At 37.3% G+C, this 20,774-nt stretch overlaps 1 protein-coding gene across 3 annotated transcripts; it reads left to right on the plus strand.

The window, feature by feature from the left end:
* Window positions 1-1,451: 1,451 nt before the first annotated feature.
* On the plus strand, window positions 1,452-20,010 carry MED6 (mediator complex subunit 6). Of its 3 annotated transcripts, none has more exons than XM_082384292.1 (8): window positions 1,458-1,626; window positions 4,511-4,670; window positions 5,747-5,838; window positions 7,469-7,551; window positions 7,858-7,966; window positions 9,396-9,511; window positions 18,971-18,998; window positions 19,605-20,010. In XM_082384292.1, the coding sequence occupies exons 1-8, from the start codon at window positions 1,605-1,607 to the stop codon at window positions 19,733-19,735; spliced, it is 741 nt and encodes a 246-aa protein (XP_082240418.1). In that variant the 5' UTR covers window positions 1,458-1,604; the 3' UTR covers window positions 19,736-20,010. The 3 variants fall into 3 exon arrangements, with proteins under 3 accessions (XP_082240419.1, XP_082240418.1, XP_082240417.1); XM_082384291.1 differs by lacking the exon at window positions 1,458-1,626 and adding an exon at window positions 1,715-1,919; XM_082384293.1 differs by lacking the exon at window positions 9,396-9,511 and having other exon boundaries at window positions 1,452-1,626.
* The last annotated feature ends 764 nt before the right edge of the window (window positions 20,011-20,774 follow it).

Below are 20,774 nucleotides of genomic sequence, written 5' to 3' on the forward strand. Positions count from 1 at the left end.
GTTCTGTTGTACTTATTCCTAATCCTCTTCTAATAAAAACACAAGAAAACAGAACCAACAAGACAAAACAAAAAGCTTGATGTTTCACACTTCTGTTTATTGGACATGATAACCCCTGTTTTGGAATGCCTTCTCCACCAGGCCCTCACCAGGCCTTTCTCCTTTGAAAACTCTGCTCTGTGCATGTGCATACTTTTATTGGGACACATACTGTATACATACCATCTCAAGTATAAAATCCCAGTTCAAAAAGTGGAGTGTAACAAAGAAATATATTTTTATGCCACTTAGAGTTAAAATTTTTGAATTCCCAGTCTATGAGGTAGAATATTCCAATAAATTCATGGTCCCCCCGTCCTTTTACCTCTGTTTTGTGGTTAAATTCTGGGGGAATCTTCATAGTACCTAAGTTTTGGAACAGATATAGACACTAACACTTCATCACCATACAAAGGGCTTCTTCAGATTTGGGGGTTCTCTTCTTGGCATCTGTGTCTTGCTTGCAGATATCCTCATCATTTTGCTTTTATGGAGCTTGAAAATCTTTCTAAGGCTTCCTATGGCTTCTGCATTCCACAGAATTATTCCCTCTCTGGCATCTTGCTATCTAGCCCAGATTAGCCGGAATGCAGACGTTAGGTCTTTACTCAGGGACCCAGGTGTATTCCCTTTCTTTTAATCTTGTTAATATTTTGCTTCAGAAGCATTTCCTGTCTTGTGAAAATTTGTCTCAGAGGCATGTAATATTTTCTTCAGTGGGTTTAGACTTTTAATGGGCTTAGTCACATAAAAGCTAATGACTGTCAAATTCTCCCTGCTTAGTCCGGCCCATCCCCACACTTGAGGCAGGGTGAAAAACAGAATGGCCAGTAGCTCCTAAACTGAACAGTTCATTGGATACACCTGAAAGAGCTTTTAAAATGAAAGATGTTACCACCCCCAACTCTGCACAATCAGAATTTGTTCTTATAAACGATCACAGGAGATCAAGGTCGAATTTTCGAATCCCTCAGTGGTGGACGTTGGGCAGGGCTCTGCTCACTCTGTTTTTCCTCAAAGTCTCCAAATTTTTACCCCAGTAGTATGCCCTGCCTCTACCTCTCCTTCCTTTGGCGCTTCTCTCTCCTTCCTGCTAGCAGCTCCTAGCCTCTCCCTCCCCTTCTTACCCCTTCCCTCCCCACCGCGCTCCACCTCCCAGCCCCGCCCCGCCCTTCTCTGCCTCGTCCCACCCCTCTCCTCCCCACCCAGCTCTACTTCCCGGCTCCATCCCGCCCCCCTCCTCCTAGCCCCGCTCCACCTCCTAGCCCCGCCCCTCCTCCTAGCCCAGCCCCACCCCTTCTCTCCGCCCCTCCCCTCTTCCCCGCCCCGCTGCTCCTCCCAGCCCGCCCCACCCTCTCTCAGCCCCGCCCCTCAGCCCCGCCCCGCTCCACCTCCTATTCTCTCCGCTTCTTCCCTTTCCCTGCCCGGTCTTCCTGGCCTCTCAGTCTCCTCCCCTCTTTTGGTTCCTCCTTAACATTCCTCTGCTCTGCAGCAGAGCTCTTTCGTCTCAGACTTGTTACGTTTACTCTGCGCCGGAAGAAGAACCTGAGAACGTCCTTGGAACTATGGCGGCGGTGGATATCCGAGGTAACCTGTGCTGTCCCCTTTGTTTCCTGATTGTTTGGAATCTGATTTAAGGATTTATAGATCTTGAGGGCAAGATTCCGGTTCTTTTGTGGTGTCTCCCAAGCTCTTTGGAATGTTTTCTGTGAACGACCCAAAGCGCCAATCTGTCGAAAAATTGCCCAGATTTTCGCAGTTCTTCAGGAGTCTCTTAGAAGCGTCAAAACGAAGGGGTTGGAAGAAGCTCTGGGCTTTGAGCCCTGCGGTGTTGTCCTACATACGTTTCTCTACAGCAGTATTGGGACTGTTCTGTCCAGGTGAAGGAACGACAGAGAAGGGGGTGGGGTCGTGAGCCGACAGTGTTTGGTTCATTCTTGGCACTTGGCCTGGGGCCTACCTTATTCCTGACGTTTGAGGTTCCTTTTTCTATATTAACCAAATTGGAGTCTAGCACACATATTACAAATATATTGTCATTTATATATTGTCAAAATGTCCAGTGATCTTCAGCAGTTCTGGATAATGTTTACTATATGTCTTTCGTTATGAGTGAGAATATCAAGTACCTAATTTCATTACTTGCTGATTGTTAGAGAGCTGTATTAGAGCCATGTCAATATGCTCTCCCTTGCTACTGAATAAAAAAGAGAAACATTTAGTCCATCAGGCTATTTAGCTTTCATAACTTTTTACTTTTTATCTAGATTTGTTAGGGCCATTGCAAAGGCTCTAGGGCGGGAACATGTCCGAAGAACAGCAAGGGGGCCAGTTTGGCTGCAGCACAGTGAGAGAGGAGGCGGGAAGTAGATGAGGTCAGAGAGAGAATTGGTGTGGTGGCTTGATCATACAGGAATTGTAGGCCGTGGTACGGCCTTTGGTTTGTCCTCTGAGTAAAATAGAGAACCACTGGAGGGTTTTGACCAGAGGGGATGAACGTAACCTGACTTACTTTTTTTTTAGGATCACCTTGGCTGCTGAGAACACTGTAGGAGGGCAAAGGTAGAGTTAGGGAGACCGGTTAGGAAGGCATTTTTGTAATGCATGGAGATTTGGAGGTGGCTCAGACTAGGGTGGTAACAGTGGAGATGGTAAGAAATAGTTGGAGTCTGCGTGTTTTGGTAGTGTATTCTCTTTATTGGGCTGTGGTCACAGGTAGTTTCTATGTGGGAGAACTAATATATCCTATTTCACAGCCGCACACCACCCTCTTAACCCCAGTTAACTAGTTTGTAACTGAACATCCTTGGATACTGGAGTGTGTGTTATTTTATGACTGGTGGAGTAACTTGTCCTTAGCCCTTAATCTTGAATTAATAAACATTTTCTAATTCTTACCAAACAGGTCCTGTGCTAGTTCTGATGAGTAACCCACAGCCCCAGTTCCTTAAAAAACTCAACATTTAGTGGGAAAACATTTGTATTTGTGGGTTATTAATAATTAATAATAAAACTATATAGAAACTGCTATGAGGACATAGAGAAAGAAACCATTATTTCTGCCTTGCAAAGTAGAGAAAGGCTTTGCAGAGATTAGTGACATTTGAAATGAGTTTAATCTAGCGTGACCATTTGAATATCTAGTAAACCTATACCCTTTTGAGAATGAAAGATGTTTCTATTTTTTTTAAAAGTGCATAAACTAAAAAAAAAAAAAAAAAGAGGCACAAACTAGGACAGCCTTTGGTTAAGCCAGAAATAAGTTTGTTCATATTAATCTTAAAAGAAATTGACTACCAGCACTACCACCATCATCATCATAATGAACATTTATTGGGTTATTACAATGTACTAAGCATTTTACGTATATAACCTAGCATGGAGATACTATTATAATCCCTGTTTTATAGATGAGAAAACTAAGGCATGGGGAGGTTGAAGTTTTCCATTCTTCCTCCTTCAACCAGTAATTATATAGGCAATTTGATGTTTCATGACTTACAGCTAGTGGGATTTAGTACTGTCAGTGGTATGAAACATTGCAGCCAGTACCCAATAAAAGCTCATTAATTAAAACTATCTAGCCCTACTTATCATGTCTTTTTTTTTTCTTTTTCCAGTTTGAAAAATTTAAGGTTTAATTCTTTAAAATATGAAATTGTATGGCTGTAATTAAGGGCATTCTACTTTTCATTTGCCCCTTTTACATCATTATTATCTCATCTATAATAATAGATTCCTAACTTATTTCTGTCTCTTTAATTGGAAGATCTCCCACTAGTGGCAATGGATGTGTTTTCTTTGGCATACATATTGTCTGAAAATTTTTGAATTAGTTGCCAACATTATAAAAACTCAGGATTTCCAATATTTTGAAAGACCTCTCTAGATTTCAAATCCTATAACTTCTTCACGTAATTGAGTTATTCTTTAAACATATAATATACTTTTATTTATTTATTGAATCTTTGAATTTTATTTATTTTTTATACAGCAGGCTCATTAGTTATCTCTTTTATGCATATTAGTGTATATATGTCAATCAGAATCTCCCAATTAAACATATAATATACTTTTATATTTCCCTGCCTTTGTATATGCATTACCTCTGCTTGGAATTACTTTGCCTCTCTCTTCTCCATGGTGAGCCTCTATTTATTCTTTAACATATAGTGCTAAAACCCACCTCCTCCTCACCCCATGAAAAATCATTCCTGTTCCCTCAGGTAAGGTATTCTGCTCGCTCCACTGTGCTCTCATAACGCATTTATTCATACCTTTATTATGGATCTTGTGTTGTCATTGCTTTCTTGCATACTTATCTCTTCTGCTGGACAGTGAGGGTATGTAGGTTAGGGTCCACGTCATCCTTATATTCATAGTGCCTCCTACGTTATATGCATAATAAATGTTTGTTGGATTGGATTTTTTTCTCTTTTCTCATCCTTTATCATTTTGTTTCCTTCTATAGATAATCTGCTGGGAATCTCTTGGGTTGACAGTTCCTGGATCCCTATTTTGAACAGTGGAAGTGTCCTGGATTACTTTTCAGAAAGAAGTAATCCTTTTTATGACAGGACATGTAATAATGAAGTGGTCAAAATGCAGAGGCTAACATTAGAACACTTAAAGTAAGTTATTATAAGAAGGTAGCATCTTTGCCAACTGCAGATTTCATAATGAATAGTTCTTTCCAGCTGTGGATCATGAAGTACAGAGTAGAAGTTTTGGAAGAACCGGAGTTTTGTTTGGGTTTGTGCAAATTTGACATGCAAAGGAATTATTAGTAGTCACTTGTAACCTAGGAAGTCTTTTCTTTATAACTTCACATATTACTGTCCAGTTAAAATGCAGCTATGAGGTTTAGATGTAAATCTCATTGATTTCAGCAATGCAACTGTTGTCCTTAACCAGGTAACTATATATATTGTCTCCTCTACATCTAATTTGATGTCTTAAACTATAGTCGAGTTTATAGTAGATTTTTCTTTGTTTGACAAATAAAATTTTAGCCAAATTTAGCAAGATTCTTCAGACTTGGGGTGCTAAATAATTAAGAATTTATTACTATTACAAAAGTTTCTGAAACAACTGTGTAATGAAGTTTTTCATCTGTCAGCTAAACATGGGGAGCAGGAGTTCTAAGAAATTAAATTTCCAGTATTTTAAATAGCTTTTGTTATGAGGTAAATATTTACATTTACTGAGATAACCTTGGTGTTGCTTTTAAACATAGTATGTCAGGAAAAAATATGTTGGGGGTGAGGGTAAGGTTTTTGATGTTTTCTGGTTGGGTACAATATATAGTAGCGATCTATATTAAGACAGGTATAGTGTTCATGTATATTTTTATATTTTATATATATTTATAGATCTCCTTGGTCACGAAGCATCCTGGTATTTTGGTTGCCTTTTTTGAAATGTAGGTTCATTGTACTTTCATGACTGAAAATACTCCGATTTAAGTTCATCATGGATTTTTGTAGAGAAATTTTGTTGTTGTTTAAAAACAAAATCTTACTTTATCTGTGCCCCACCTACCTGGGAAAAATAGCCAGTTTTATTGAACAGCCAATTTTTAATATCAAACATAGGCAGTTTTATCCTGTTTACAGTGTTGCTATCCTTTCATGTGATAATTTGAATGTTCTGCAGAATTGTTTGTAGGGCATTCATAGATCTCTGAATATCTGTGTCCTGTTTTCAGTCAGATGGTTGGAGTGGAATACATCCTTTTACATGCTCAAGAGCCCATTCTTTTTATCATTCGGAAGCAACAGCGGCAGTCCCCTACTCAAGGTAAAATATGTAAACTTTAGGCATTATTTTCTTCTTAAAATACCATGATTTATTTACTCCTGAGCTATATGTTCTTATTTTTGTGGATTGGGTTCTGTTTTAGGGATTTGTAGGAATGCATGTGTACGCTTCCTATGCTTTCCCTTCTGTGAGGGGCCACACCAAGTGCACCTTCCCTCTAGTAGTGAAATGCAGCCCCACGTGTGTAATATGTCTGCTCAGAGCTCGGGGAAGACTGTTGGAGACTCTGAGTCCAGAATTTTTATTGAGGGCTGATCATGTAGACGTCCTCTGCCTGTCAAAATTCTAGTCTCTCAGAAGGAAATCAGGTTTAATTCATGATACATGCAGTTGCACCAAATTCATAAAAGATCGATGGAAAATCCTCATTGACACATTCAACCAAAATTACCAGACAAAAACTTGCTTTAGAAATCATACTGAAAAGTATAGAATTCAGACTTGATTTTGAATCAAAGAGCTAGTCACCTATTCCAGAGATGACCAGCTACATCTCTTAAATTAGATACTCTCATCAAGACCTTTGAGAATAACCTTCAACCTAGTATTGATTCCAGAGAATGACTTGCTACTGAAGTTGTGGTTCCAGAGTCAAGAATCCAAATTTACTTTCAAAGTCAAAGATCTAGGACTTCCCTGGTGGCGCAGTGGTTAAGAATCCGCCTGCCAGTGCAGGGGACACGGGTTCGAGCCCTGGTCCGGGAAGGTCCCACATGCCGCAGAGCAGCTAAGCCCGTGTGCCACAACTACTGAGCCTGCGCTCTAGAGCCCGCGAGCCACAACTACTGAAGCCCGAGCGCCTAGAGCCCGTGCTGTGCAACAAGAGAAGCCACCGCAGTGAGAAGCCCGCACACTGCAACAAAGACCAAACACAGCCAAAAATAAATAAATAAAGATAAATAAATTAAAAAAAAAAAAAAGTCAAAGATCTAGAGTCCCTGCCCAGAGAAAACGAGAAACTTAGAACAAAGACAAAGCTGGAGACAAGAGTTCCATGATGAAAGGGTTCCGGGTACAGAAACGACAGAAGACGGCACCAGCCTCACTAGCCGCTGTTTTATTCTTTAGGACCTCGGACTGGGGCACAGAGGCAAGTTCAGTGTGTCTGGTATCTTCATCCTGGGCCCTAAATCTCTCTTGCTCTAAGGTCTTACTCCCCAAAGTGTGGTTGACTGACAGCAGCGTCGGATCACTTAGGAACTTGTTAGAAATGCATTGTCCCTACTGAGTAAGAATCTGATTTTAACAAGATACTCAGGTGATTCAAATGCACGTTAAAGTTTAAGAAACACTGCTCCTAGGGCAAACATTTTTTTAGCAAACTTTTTCTGTGAAGGTCCAGAGACTAAATACTTTAGGCTTTGTGGGCCTCATGGTCTCTAAGACAACTATTCAACTAGTGCCATAGCAGCCTTAGATAATAACGCAAATGAATGAGTGTGGTTATTTTCCTATATAACTTTATTTACAAAAAGAGGACTTGCCAAACCCTATCTGAAGCTTTAGTATGGGAAAATGTCAAACTTTAGTTGTTCTTTTTATGGAAATATATTTAGCAGTTTGTGTGCATAGCTATATTGATAAACTTTTTTTTTCCCCACTGCTTTAGTTATCCCACTGGCTGATTACTATATTATTGCCGGAGTGATCTATCAGGCACCGGACTTGGGATCAGTTATAAACTCTAGAGTGGTGAGTGTCTTTACATACTTTAAACATTAAAGAAAACTTCTAACTGAACTACCTTGCTACCGAGAATTAAACAGGAACTCCTCTCCCTTGTGTAAGTTGGTATAAAGTGTTGACTATTAGAATATCTTAAGCATTGGTTCCTGTGGGCCAACTCCATGTTCAAAGTATATACCACCCCTAGATACATAGTGATTCAGGTTCTGAAAAGCAGAAGAATTACTGTCTTTGCATATGTAATATTTTGTGTTCACTCTGTAAATTTTGGACAATTGATGAGAAATTCAGAATTTGTTTTCTCTTTATAAGCTTACTGCAGTACATGGCATTCAGTCAGCTTTTGATGAAGCTATGTCATACTGTCGATATCATCCTTCCAAAGGGTATTGGTGGCACTTCAAAGATCATGAAGAGCAAGGTAGGTGGGACACCGAGACCCTCCTAAAACACTTTTTGTTACTTGGAGAATGAAGCTGCTTTCTTTCGGAAAATGGCTATTGATGATTTCTAGCTGTGTTTTACTTCTCCATAGGAAGGTTTCATAGGATGATGACATTGTCAGAGCTATGATTCATGTAACTAGATGTGGTAGTAATAGCATTCCCATAGGAACAGGTACAAATTTTAATCTCTTTGGTACATGATAATCTTTGATAAGTTGATGCAAGGTTTTAAAATATTTAGGACATGTAGGGGAAATCAGTGATGAGGAATGAGTAATGATGATATTTCCTGCTTACCAAACTGTTGAGTCATCTTGAAATCTGGAACCCAAGTTTTCCAAGTTTTTGAAACAGGGGAGATGCTCTTAAAGCCCTATCTCCAGATGACCAGTCTGTTTTCTGATCTTTCCATGTTACCGCCTGTCGTGATGCCAGGTCCTCTAGTTGCCATAGCTGCTAATCTGCTACTTGTTCTGCACCATATTTTACCAATAAAAGTACTTCTAGAAATGTATCTATAGCAGTATACCTATATTCTGCATTTCTTTCTAGAGAAATAGCAACTTAAAATGAATTACTATGGAAAAGGTAGCCTTTAAATAAAATTCAGACCCATGGAATGAATGGTCTTTGAGATACAGTTATATTTATTTGTAATAGTAGGTCCCAGCGACAACATTTGACTTAGGAAAGTTTGCATCAGTTGAATAAACTTCTCCCTAGAGCTCTTTGCCCCTACCCTAATGAAATGTTTGGAGTAAAACTTAACTGGAACCCTTTCTTTATAGACAGTCCACCAGCACACTCCCCTCCCAGGGAAAATCACACACGTGATTAGCTTCATAATTTTTCTTGCAAGTTCTTTTCTCTCTTGTCTTTATGATCTTCTGTTGTTTGGTTTGTCCTGTTTTTTTCAGTGGATTATAGTCTTCATAGTTGAGTATGGTTACTTGAGTTTATGAAAGTTGCATTTTCCATTTGTACCTATTAGGTTTTGTGGGAGAAGTCCGTTTAATACACTTAAAATATACACAAGATAATTTCAAAACAATAATCTGAATGTGACTTAGGTAATTATGGAAAATTTAGCCTTAAAATTTTCCATAATTAAGTAATTATGGAAACATAAGAATGATGTTTATCCATGTTTACATGCTAAAACTGAAATGTCTTTAAAAGATATATCAACTTTTTAAATGTTAGAATTTTAACCTCATTTCAGAGGGAGAGTTTGAATGCTTCTCTGTATATGCTATGTTTAACGTATTTGGGGCGATTATCTTTGGAATAGCAGACATTAAAAATAATGAAATTTGAATATATTCATGGCAGACAAAGATTTGTAAAATATAAGGCACCAAAGTAGTTAGACAATGTTTTGATTTGGACTTTATATTTTAATAGATAAAGTCAAACCTAAAGTCAAAAGGAAAGAAGAACCAAGCTCTATTTTCCAGAGACAGCGTGTGGATGCTTTACTCCTAGACCTTAGACAAAAATTTCCACCCAAATTTGTGCAGGTAATGAGAATGCACGTGGTTAATTTTGATTCAACACTTTTTCCTGGCATATTTATTTTTAATTGAGAACTGTTTCAGATGTGACATAAAAATACTGATTTTCCTCGTTAGTTAAAAAAATGATCTCTGAGTCAAAGGAAGGTTTTTCAAGGACTTAATGGAGGAGGTGGTAAAGGGAATGGAATTAGTACTGTCCTGTGCTCTAAAGTTTAATTCCTCACTGAATCTTCGTAAACTATGAGGACTGAATATAGATAATATTCTCATTCAGAAGGTTGCTGAAAGTGTCATAGATGGTAACAGAACTAGAATTTGAAACTCATGCTGTTTTTACTGTATGTGCTGCCTTCCAGCCTGATGTAGAGGGTATTTAAGTCCTTAAATGATAGAATAATAAAAACTTTGTAATAAAAAGAATAGTACATTTGATGCGGAGGGTTTGGCGTGATAAATGGAGGAGGCAGGAGTAATAATAAATAGACATATAACATATACTGGTGTTGGAGTTATATGAATTCCATTATGTTGTCTTGGGCATTCCAACAACAACAGCAGGTCCTCGTACTGTGGTATTAAATGAGCTTTTGCAGAGAAGTAAGTGTGAGATGGAATATGTGAACATGTTATTCTTATGGTTTGTCTCAGCTCTTACGTATCTTTACAGGGCTGTGTACACAGAAGGTCATGTTTTTCCTGTGGAGGGCCTATTTAAGAGATTTTCAAGGGTTGTTTTAGACTGAGATTTTTCACACCCTGAGATGACTTTAGAATAGGCCTTTCCTTCCCCCTTCCCTGACTCTACTGGATGAGATGTACTGTTGGAATGGTGACGTGGTAGTGAAGGGAGCAGAGGCCACAGCTGGAACTCAGGACCAAAAAGCCAGTTTAGAGAAATCTCATGCATTGCACTTGAAGATGAAACAATGTCTGTTGAATAAATAAATAAATGAATTATAGCTGTGTGTAAGATAATGAGTAGTGACTACAGAGTGTATGAGGTTAGGTGTGGTTGGCCATTCGTGGCAGAACACCTAGACCTTCACAGTACAGTAGCCCCTAGGCACATGTGACTATTGTTCATTTGAAACACAGCTAGTCCAAATTGAGTTGTGTAATGTGTGAAATACATACTGGGTTCAAGCACTTAGTACAGAAAAATTTATAAAATATTTCATTAATAGTTAAAAATATTGGTTATATGTCAGTGATACTATTTTAGATATATTTTGTTAAAAATAATAAAATTCATCTGTTTCTTTCTGAAAACGTGACTACTAGAAAATTTTAAATTACATATATAGCTTGTATTTGTGACTCACATTATATTTTGGGCAGTGCTGATCTAGAAAATGTGAACAGAAAATGCAAAACCAAAAACATGAAAGATGATTAATGAACACATACTCAGAAACCAAGAAAATCCCTTAGTTTGTTCTTTGTCTAGTTTCTTGAGGTGTAAAGTTAGATTGTTTGTGATCTTTCCTTCTTTTTAATGTAGGATTTATTGCTATAAACTTCCCTTTTAGTACTTCTTTTCCTGCATCCCATAAGTTTTGGTATGTTGTATTTTCATTTTAATTTCTCTCCAGATAATTTCTGATTTCCCTTTTGATTCCTTCTTCGGCCTACTGGTTGTTCAGGAGTGTGTTGTTTAATTTCCACTTATAAGTTAGCAGAAGGAAAGAAATTACAAAGATTAAAAATTATGAAATAGAGACTAGAAAAACAATAGAAAAGAATCAGTGATACACCAGAAACTAACACAACATTTTAAATCAACTATACTTCAATAAAAACAACAACAACAACAAAAAAGCAAGGAAACTAAGAGATGGTGTTTTGAAAAGATAAACAAAATTGACCAACTTTTAGCTAGACTAACAAAGAGAGGAGACTCAAATAAATAAAGTTAGAAATGGAAGAGATGTTACTACTGATGCCACAGAAGTAAAATGATCATAAGAGACTACTGTAAACAGTTTATATGCCAAGAAATTGGGTAACCTATAAGAAATAACTAGAACATATGACCTACCAAGGCTGAGTCATGAAGAAATAGAAAATCTGAACAGACCAATAATGAGTAAGGAGACTGAATCAGTAATCACAAACTTCCCAAAGAAATGTTTAGGAACAGATGACTTCATGGGTGAATTCTACCAGACATTTAAAGAGAATTAACACCAATCCTTCTCAAACTCTTCCAAAAAATTAAAGAGGAGGGAACACTTCCAAATTCATTTTATGAGGCCAGCATTACTCTGTTACCAAAGACCAAAAGACACTACAAGACAAGAAAACTACAGTCCAATAAAAATAGATGCAAAAATTCTCAATGAAATACTAGCAAATCAAATGCAATAGCCCATTAAGAGGATCATATATCATGATCAAGTGGGATTTATCCCTGCGGTGCAGAGATGGTTCAACATACTAAAATCAATCAGTATGATACACTACATTATCAGGATGAAGGATAAAAATCACATGGTCGTCTCAATAGATGCAGAGAAAGCATTTGGGAAAATTCAGCATCTTTTTATGATAAAAACAGCAAACTAGGTATAGAAGGAATGTACCTCAACATCATAAAAGCCACGTATAACAGACCCACGGCTATCATCATATTCAGTGGTGAAGAACAAATCTTTTTCTCTAAGATCAGGAACAAGGATATCCACCCTCCACAATTCTATTCAGCATAGTGCTGGGACACCTAGCCAGAGAAATTAGGCAGTAAAAGGGATCCAAATGGGAAAAGAAGTAAAATTATCTGTTTGCAGATGATATGATCTTATACATAGCAAACCCTAAAGACTCCATTAAAAAACTGTTGTAACTAATACATGAATTCAGTGAAGTTGCAGGATACAAAATCAACACACAAAAATCAGTTGTACTTCTATATACTAACAACTATCAGTAAAGGATATCAAGAAAATCCCACTTACAGTAGCATCAAAAACATACTTAGGGATAAACTTTTTGTTATCAGCTTTATCGAGGTATAATTGGTGTAACATTGGGTAAGTTTAAGGTGTACAACCTGTTGATTTGATAGACTTATATACTGCAAAATGATTACCGCCATAGCATTAGCAAACATCTCTGTCATGTCACATAATTACTGTTCTTTTTTATAGTGAGTTCATTTAAGTTTTACTCTCTTAGCAACTTTCAAATATATAATACAATGTTACTAACTATAATTACCATGTTGTGTCTTAGATTTCCAGAACTTATTTCATCTTATACCTTTCACCAACATCTCCCCATTTCCCCCACCCCCTCAGCCACTGGCAGGCACTGCTGTGCTCTCTGTAGGAGTTTGAACATTTTAGATTCCACATATAAGTGATGTGATATATCATATTTGCCTGTCTGACTCCACTTAGTATAATGCTCTCTAGGTTCATCCTTTCACAAATGGCAGGATATCCTTCTTTCTCATGACTAAATAATATTCCTGTATATGTGTGCGTGTGTATCACATATGTCTCTCTCACACACACACATATATATATCTCACATCTTCTTTACCCATTCTGTTGACAGACATGTAGGTTGTTTCCATACCTTGGCTATTGTGGATAATGCTGCAGTGAATGTGGGAATGCAGGTGTACATTCGAGATCCTGTATTCATTCCCTTCAAATGTATACCCAAAAGTGGGATTGCTGGATCATATGGTAGTTCTGTTTTTAATTTTTTGGGGAACCTCTGTACTGTTTTCCAAATTGGCTGCACCAATTTATATTGCCACCAACAGTACACAAGTATTCCCTTTTTTTTATATCCTCACCAACACTTGTTACTTCTTGTCTTTTCTATGGTAACCATTATAACAACTATGAAGTGATATCTCATTGTGGTTTTGATTTGCATTTCCCTGATGATTAGTGATGTTGAGCAACTTTTCACGTACCTGTTGGCCATCTGTATGTCTTCTTTGGAAAAATATCTATTCAGGTCCTCTGCCCATTTTTTAATTGAATTGTTTGTTTTTTCACTGTTGAGATGTATGAGTTCTTTATATATTTTGGATATTAACTTCTTATCAGATATGCAATTTGCAAATATTTCCTTCCATTTTGTAGGTTGCCTTTTCATTTTGTTGATGACTTACTTTGCTGTGCAGAAGCTTTTTGGTTTGATGTAGTCCCACTTGTTTATTTTTGCTTTTGGTGCATTTGCTTTTCATGTCAAACCCCAGAACTGATCACCAAGACTGATGTCAAGGAGCTTACTGCCTATGTTTTCTTCTGGGAGTTTTATGGTTTCAGATCTTACATTCCAGTCTTAAATCCATTCTTAGTTAATTTTTGTGTGTGGTGTAAATTAACTGACCATATATGCATGGGTTTATTTCTGGGCTCTCTATTTTGTTCCATTGATCTATGTCTGTTTTTATGCCAATACTATACTGTTTTGATTGCTGTAGCTTTGTAATATAGTTTGAAACCTGAGCTATCTGTATTCCCATTTATTATTTTTGTGAATATTTAGCATTATCCACAATAGCCAAGGTATGGAAATAGCCCTAATGTCCATCAACAGATGAATGGATAAAGAAACTGTGGGATATACATATAGTTGAATATTATTCAGCCTTAAAAAAGAAGGAAATTGTACCATTTGTGGTGTCATGGATGAACCTGGAAGATATTGTGCTAATTGAGATATCAGTCACAGAAGGATGAATACTATATGATTTCACTTACATGAGGTATCTAAAATAGACTTACAGATGCAGAAAATATTATAGTGGTTGCCAGAGGATGGAAGAAGGGGAAAATAGGGAGTTCTAAAAAGGCTGTAAAGTTACAGTTATATAAGATGAATAAGTTGTAGAGATCTGCTGTACAACATACTGCTTACAGTTAACAATATGGTGTTGTGCACTTAAAAACTTGGTAAGAGGGTGGATCTCATATTGAGTGTTCTTAACACACACGCACACACAAACCCCAAACTAAAGGAGCAGAAGAAATCTTTTGGAGGTGATGTATGTTTATTACCTTGATTGTGGTGATGGTATCACAGGTGTATGTATATGTCCAAACTCATCAAATTGTGTATATCAAACATGTGCAGGTTTTTTTCGTGTATCAGTTATACCTCAATGTACCTGTAAAAAAAAGGAAAGGGACCAGAAAATACTCTGAAGTTTTATTACTCTTATGTGTTTGTGAAGGGAAGGGTAGTGAAATATGAGACTTAAAATTTTGATTAAGGTCATATTGAGAAGAATTGTATATGCTCCACAAAGGAGTTTGTGGTTAGTTCTATAGTCCAGTGTTTATTCACTATTTTAAACCCATAACCTGGTACCACTCCTGTAAACATACGTTTCCAGGTACATTAAATGTTATTTGAAGTATTAAAACAATAGCTGTCATCACTAAAGACAAATGAAAGCAGTGGTAATTTTTGTACATTCTTTTTCAAATACATCCTCTCTTGAAGTAAACTGAGATATCCTCTGCCTCATCTTCTTGACACTCAGCACTGACTAGCTGTGAATTATTGATGATGGTAGTAGGGACCCATTAAATGTTTAAAAACAGTTGCAAGGAAATAATGTAGTTACTTGTTTGTTTTAGGACAATAACCATTAATGGTATAGAAGATGCATAGGAAAATGTGTCATGTACCACAATGTTCATTGCAGTTCTATTTACAATAGCCAGGACTTGGAAGCAACCTAAGTGTCTATTGACAGATGAACAGACAAAGAAGATATGGCACATATATACAGTGGAATATTACTCAGCCATAAAAAGAAATGAAATTGAGTTATTTGCAGTGAGGTGGATGGACCTAGAGTCTGTCATACAGAGTGAAGTAAGTCAGAAAGAGAAAAACAAATACCATATGCTAACACATATATATGGAATCTAAAAAACAAAAAAAAAATGGTCATGAAGAACCTAGGGGCAAGATGGGAATAAAGATGCAGACCTACTAAAGAATAGACTTGAGGATATGGGGAGGGGGACGGTGTAAGCTGGCACAAAGTGAGAGAGTGGCATGGACATATATACACTACCAAATGTAAAATAGGTAGTTAGTGGGAAGCAGCCGCATAGCACAGGGAGATCAGCTCGGTGCTTTGTGACCACCTAGAGGAGTGGGGTAGGGAGGGTGGGAGGGAGGGAGATGCAAGAGGGAAGAGATATGGGGACATATGTATATGTATAACTGATTCACTTTGTTATAAAGCAGAAACTAACACACCATTGTAAAGCAATTATACTCCAATAAAGATGTTAAAAAAAATGTGATGTTTGGAGTCAAGGAAGTTAGATTATGGAAAGCCTGAATTAATTCTGTGGCCATAGATAGAGAGGAAACAGATTCACGATATATTTCAGATTTAGCATTGCCTAAATTTGGTGGTTGGATATGGAGAGATTGGCATTATGGATGATTCTGAGGTTTCAGGCCTAGGATTAGAATCAACTTGGTGCTGAACCCAAATTCAGAATATAGGAAAAGAAACAGATTTGGGGTTAAATATAGTTGTTAGGGGTTCTACTTTCATAAGCCAACCTCCAGAACATTCAATAGCTTACTGCTGTGTTTGGGTTCTGTGGTACTCCAGCTGAATGACAGTTCCTTTTTCTCTGGCTAGGGGTCCTGACTTGAATTCCATATACTGTTCTATCCTGGTGAGCTAGGCTGGACAATGTAGAAAGCTCAAAGACTCTCTTGAATCTTAAAACAAAAAAACTTCACTTTGTAGAAAGTTATGGAAATTTAGAAACGCATATAAAAATAGAGGGAATAATAAAAAATGAAACCTCCATGTACCTATTGATATTATCCTGCTTCAACAGTTATCAGGCATGGTCAATCTTGTTTTCTCTCTTCTTCCCCTATTTCCTCCCAATTATTTTAAGCAGGTTGCAGACTACATATCATTTCAGTGAGTTTTTACATTTTTCTTGTAAAGGTTTAGCCATAGTCATCCTTAAGTTGTCATTTTCCAGAACCTCACCTTCTTTTAACCATCCAGGGGCCAAAAGCCAACTCAAAGAGAGAGAGTATGTCAACTCTATGTAGCAGAACTAGGAGAAGGAAGGCTTTCTCTAGAACTTTTAATAATCTCTTTGTTTCTCCAACCTACAGCATTTCTCCTCAGATCTGGAGAAGAAAATAGATTCTTGGTCTCCTTGAAGCCTTCTGTGAGCTCCTATTTACCCATTGTGTCTCCCAGAACCATTCGTAGCTTAGGACTTCTGGATCCGAGGGATGTTGCCCCTTTATGGGGGTGCTCAGGAGAATATTGGAGAAGTCCTGCATTTTTCCTTGAAGCTCCTTTTTCCATATTTTAACTTTTGTTACTACTGAAAGTAACAAAACTGATGTGATAGGAGTTCAGGCCTTCAGTGCCTTTTATTATGAATGTCTTTTCAGTGCTGTTTTCAGAAGCTGCTAGGACACCATAGGATATTGCTTCAGTTAGGTTTATTCCAAAGTTACCTAATAAATTTTGTCAGAAAGGCCACCTCCGTTCTGTTTTCCCATCTTAAACCACATCCTACTAGTTTGTGTGACAGTATTCACTAGAAAAGATTAGACAGTGTGCACTAGGTAGATAATGACATTATTTCGATGTCTGGATATGGTCCAGTGTCCAATATAGTTCAAGTGGTTCAGTGGTAGCAGTATAAGAATATCCCCTCTCAATTTCTCATTCCTCAATGTTACACCATCTATTTCCTCTCCTGTTTTAAAGTAAAGAAAAATTATTAGTTCCCTCAAATTACTTTAGACATGTTTAAGTCCTAATATGTTCATAAAATAGGTAATAATGTTGTTGTGTTGGGGGTTCCCATGACCACCCCCATGTTTGGAGATTTGCTTGAAGGACTCACAGGAGTTATTACAGTGACATAGTAGGGCTATACAGCCAGATATAAGGAAAAAAGGCGTTAGTGGAGTCTGGAGGAATCCATCTGCAGGCTTCCTCACACTCTCTTCTTCCCATGAAGAGTCATACAGAGTACACTCTTGCCTCAACAGTGAAAATGCAGCAACATGTAAGTGATATTTCTGCCTAAGGAAGTCCATTAGAGACTTGGTGCCCACATTTTTGGGGGAGGTTTTTCAGGTAGGTACCTTCTACCTAGCACATACCAGAATTCCACATTCTTTGAAGGAAGGCAGGTATTCAACAAAAACAACATTTTTTATACAAACAGTCTAGGCATAATGAACTGCCATTATCAGTTACAAAATGGTGGGAACCCTCCTGAAATCCAAATTTCCAGATACCAGCCAAAGGCCAACCTTGCAGCCTGGCCCTTCTAAGGATAGTAGCCTCAGGCCTTCTATGTTAACCTTTTCTGTACAATGGGTAATAATGGGAAGCTCAGTTTTGGTCTTATTAAGTATAATGGTTCCCCGAACTTGTAGTTGGAGTGGGCTAGTAGGCAATTTGTAGCATGAATCTGGAGCATGTGACATCAGAAAATTGCGTAGTCTCTAGTCATAGGAATAGATAAGAAGCTTAAGGAGGGCATGTAAATTCAGAAAGAAATTCAGAAAACAAATGGAGGCATTAAACTTTATAAAAATAAAGAGAACACTTTTATTCTGAGATGACAGGGAATTATAGAGAGGTATTTTTTATGTATATATGTCTGTATATAAAGGTATAATAAGTTTGGAGGTAGATAGATGGGAGAGAACTTGGGGCATTTGACACCCTTATTGGCTGAGGATGAGGGGTAGGTTGTGAGCCTTGAGGAGGAAGAAGGAGGGAGAGGAGGAGGAAAGTGTTTTAAAGCATTTAACTTGGGTAGTGAGAACAGGGAGATGACAGGGCCCCCTGAAGTAAAAGAATTGCTGTGCAGAATGAAGGATCTGACCTTGTTCCTGACTCCTAGTGCCCCCATCATTTTTTCCTGCAGTTTGATTTCTAATAGTACACTCAACAGAAGCCTTATATTCATAGAAAAATACCTCTTTTTCTTTACGTCCCCTACCTGCCAACTGTAAAAGTCAGACATCCAAATTTCATTCTACTTACTTATAGCTCATATACCCTATGCAAATAAGTCTCTGGAGTCTTGAAAGGCTCCATTATTCCCTCTCATTGGATTCTCCTTAGCTACTTTTTATAAAGCATTGTAGCCTCGGTGCAGAGGCAAAGGGCTTTGTTAATGTTCAAGGGTTTTTTTATGTTTGATTCTTTTGTTCTAGTTTTAGATTTGTGTCTTTTCTGGAACAGGGGAATAAGAAGTAGAAAATGATAAATTTACTTTTTTATGGTACATGGATAGTAGTTCTTCTTCATGAAGTCATTTATAATATAATTCTCATGCAGGTGTAATTTTAATGAAAATTATGACGTCAAGAAGCAAAAAGCTTTGCTAACCTGCCCTGTTTTCTTCTTCCTCTTCCTCCACCCCTCTTCCCCACTTTTTTTTTTTTTTTTTTTTTTAATTACAGCAAAAGTCTGGAGAAAAGCCTGTCCCAGGTATGGTTCATCTGATAATTCTTATCAAACTTGAAATAAGACCAAACAACCTGTATAACTCAGTAACAATCCTAACATGTGAGGTGAATTATGATCATTTTGTCCTTTTAGACTCTCTAATGCTAGTTTGTTACTCCTAACCTTTGATCTGCTGATTGTCAAAAGGTGGTGCTTTTGTGGTAGTGATACTAGTATTTGAAAGATGCGTTAGAGTGGGATGAACAGGTATTGAGGGTGTGTGGAGAAGCTGAGGTGATTCGAGGTTGTCAAAAGTTTGATAAAAGGCCTTCTGTTTCATCATTGAGAATAGGTATTGGACTATCCATTGACCTGGCATAGAATAATTATGTATCTTTTGTATGCATAATGTCTTATTTAAATGTCATGTATTTTTGTCTAGTATCATAATTTGCTTGTATTATCAGGTTTTTGGTTTGTAAATTGGTTCTTATACATCTGCCTGATGAAACAGCTAAATTTAGAACTTGAGATAAGTAGTTCTAAATTAATTTGAGAGTCTGAACCATTCACATTAACTGTTGTCTAAATTGGTCTTATCCCTCCACCCTCCTCCGCCTCCAAAAAATATCTGCTTTTGATGTCTAGTGGATCAGACAAAGAAAGAGGCAGAACCTATACCAGAAACTGTAAAATCTGAGGAGAAGGAGACCACAAAGAACGTTCAACAGACTGTGGGCACTAAAGGCCCCCCTGAAAAACGAATGAGACTTCAGTGAGTATTGGACGAGAGAGACGCCTGCAAGACTCCTCTTGTCCATATTTTACCTCATTACTGTGACAGGCTCTTGAACTTTAAAATTCTTTGTCACAATCATTTGTATAGAATGTGCTTGTTCTTTGAGAAAGGATGTAAGGATGCTCATGCTTTCAGTCTGAATATTTTTAATGTATCTTTTGTAAACTTTTCCCTACCGGACTTGATCAGCTTCCTCCCTCACATGTTTACTGTGATATATGTTTAAAGACAAAATAAAGGTATTTGTATAAATTAGTTTATCATGACTTTTTCCCCCGTATTTTCCCTCTGAAATATTTCCACATGCATTTTGTAAACACAAAGGATTAATGTTAAAATAGTAGCTAAGCTTATTTTCTATTATTAGTTGCATATTCCTCAGTATTAAAATAGTAAAGTTACTGACAATTTGAAAGATAAAGAAAAGGAAAACAACCTCATTCAGCAATATCACCACCCTACAGATACTATAACAATGTTGTGGATTTTCTTTGTCTTCTTTTTCTGTGTGTAGATTTTTTTTTTTCTGGCCGCACCGCGTGGCATGGAAGCATGGAGTCTTAACCACTGGACCACCAGGGAAGTCCCTGTGTGTAGATATTTTTAAAACCATAGTTTGTAATTATTGTGTTCATACACTTTTACTTTATCGTATTATGTCTGTTGTATGCGCTATTCCATGTTTACTTAGTTTTTATAGACTTTTTATATTTTATTAACTGAATAATTCCTATGAGTGATTATATCTGTTTTCTTAAACTCTCCCTGTGTTGTACTTAAGTTTTTCCCAATTTACAATTTGCATTAAGGCTGTAGTGATTACATTATTTAAATAAGGCTGTAGTGTATCATGAGTTTTCAGTATTTAGTATTTATTTCCTTAGTATGGAGTCCCAGCCGTAGAATCATTAGAATCTGTACTTTTTTTTTTAGACCTGTTATTACTCTAATAGCAAAATATGAAAGTACCAAGTTCTCTAGAATCTCGCTGACACTGAGTATTGTCATCTACATTTTTA

The sequence above is a fragment of the Balaenoptera borealis genome, assembly GCF_965194805.1.
Source record: "Balaenoptera borealis genome assembly, chromosome: 3".
NCBI lineage: Eukaryota > Metazoa > Chordata > Mammalia > Artiodactyla > Balaenopteridae > Balaenoptera > Balaenoptera borealis.

Bases quoted from the DNA above. Each gene is read 5' to 3' on its own strand.
- MED6 (XM_082384291.1), top strand. From the start codon at position 1,739: ATGTTTTCTGTGAACGACCCAAAGCGCCAATCTGTCGAAAAATTGCCC. The intron at 5,839-7,468 runs GTAAAATATGTA...CCACTGCTTTAG, and splicing joins GCGGCAGTCCCCTACTCAAG to TTATCCCACTGGCTGATTAC. The intron at 9,512-18,970 runs GTAATGAGAATG...TTTTAATTACAG, and splicing joins TTCCACCCAAATTTGTGCAG to CAAAAGTCTGGAGAAAAGCC.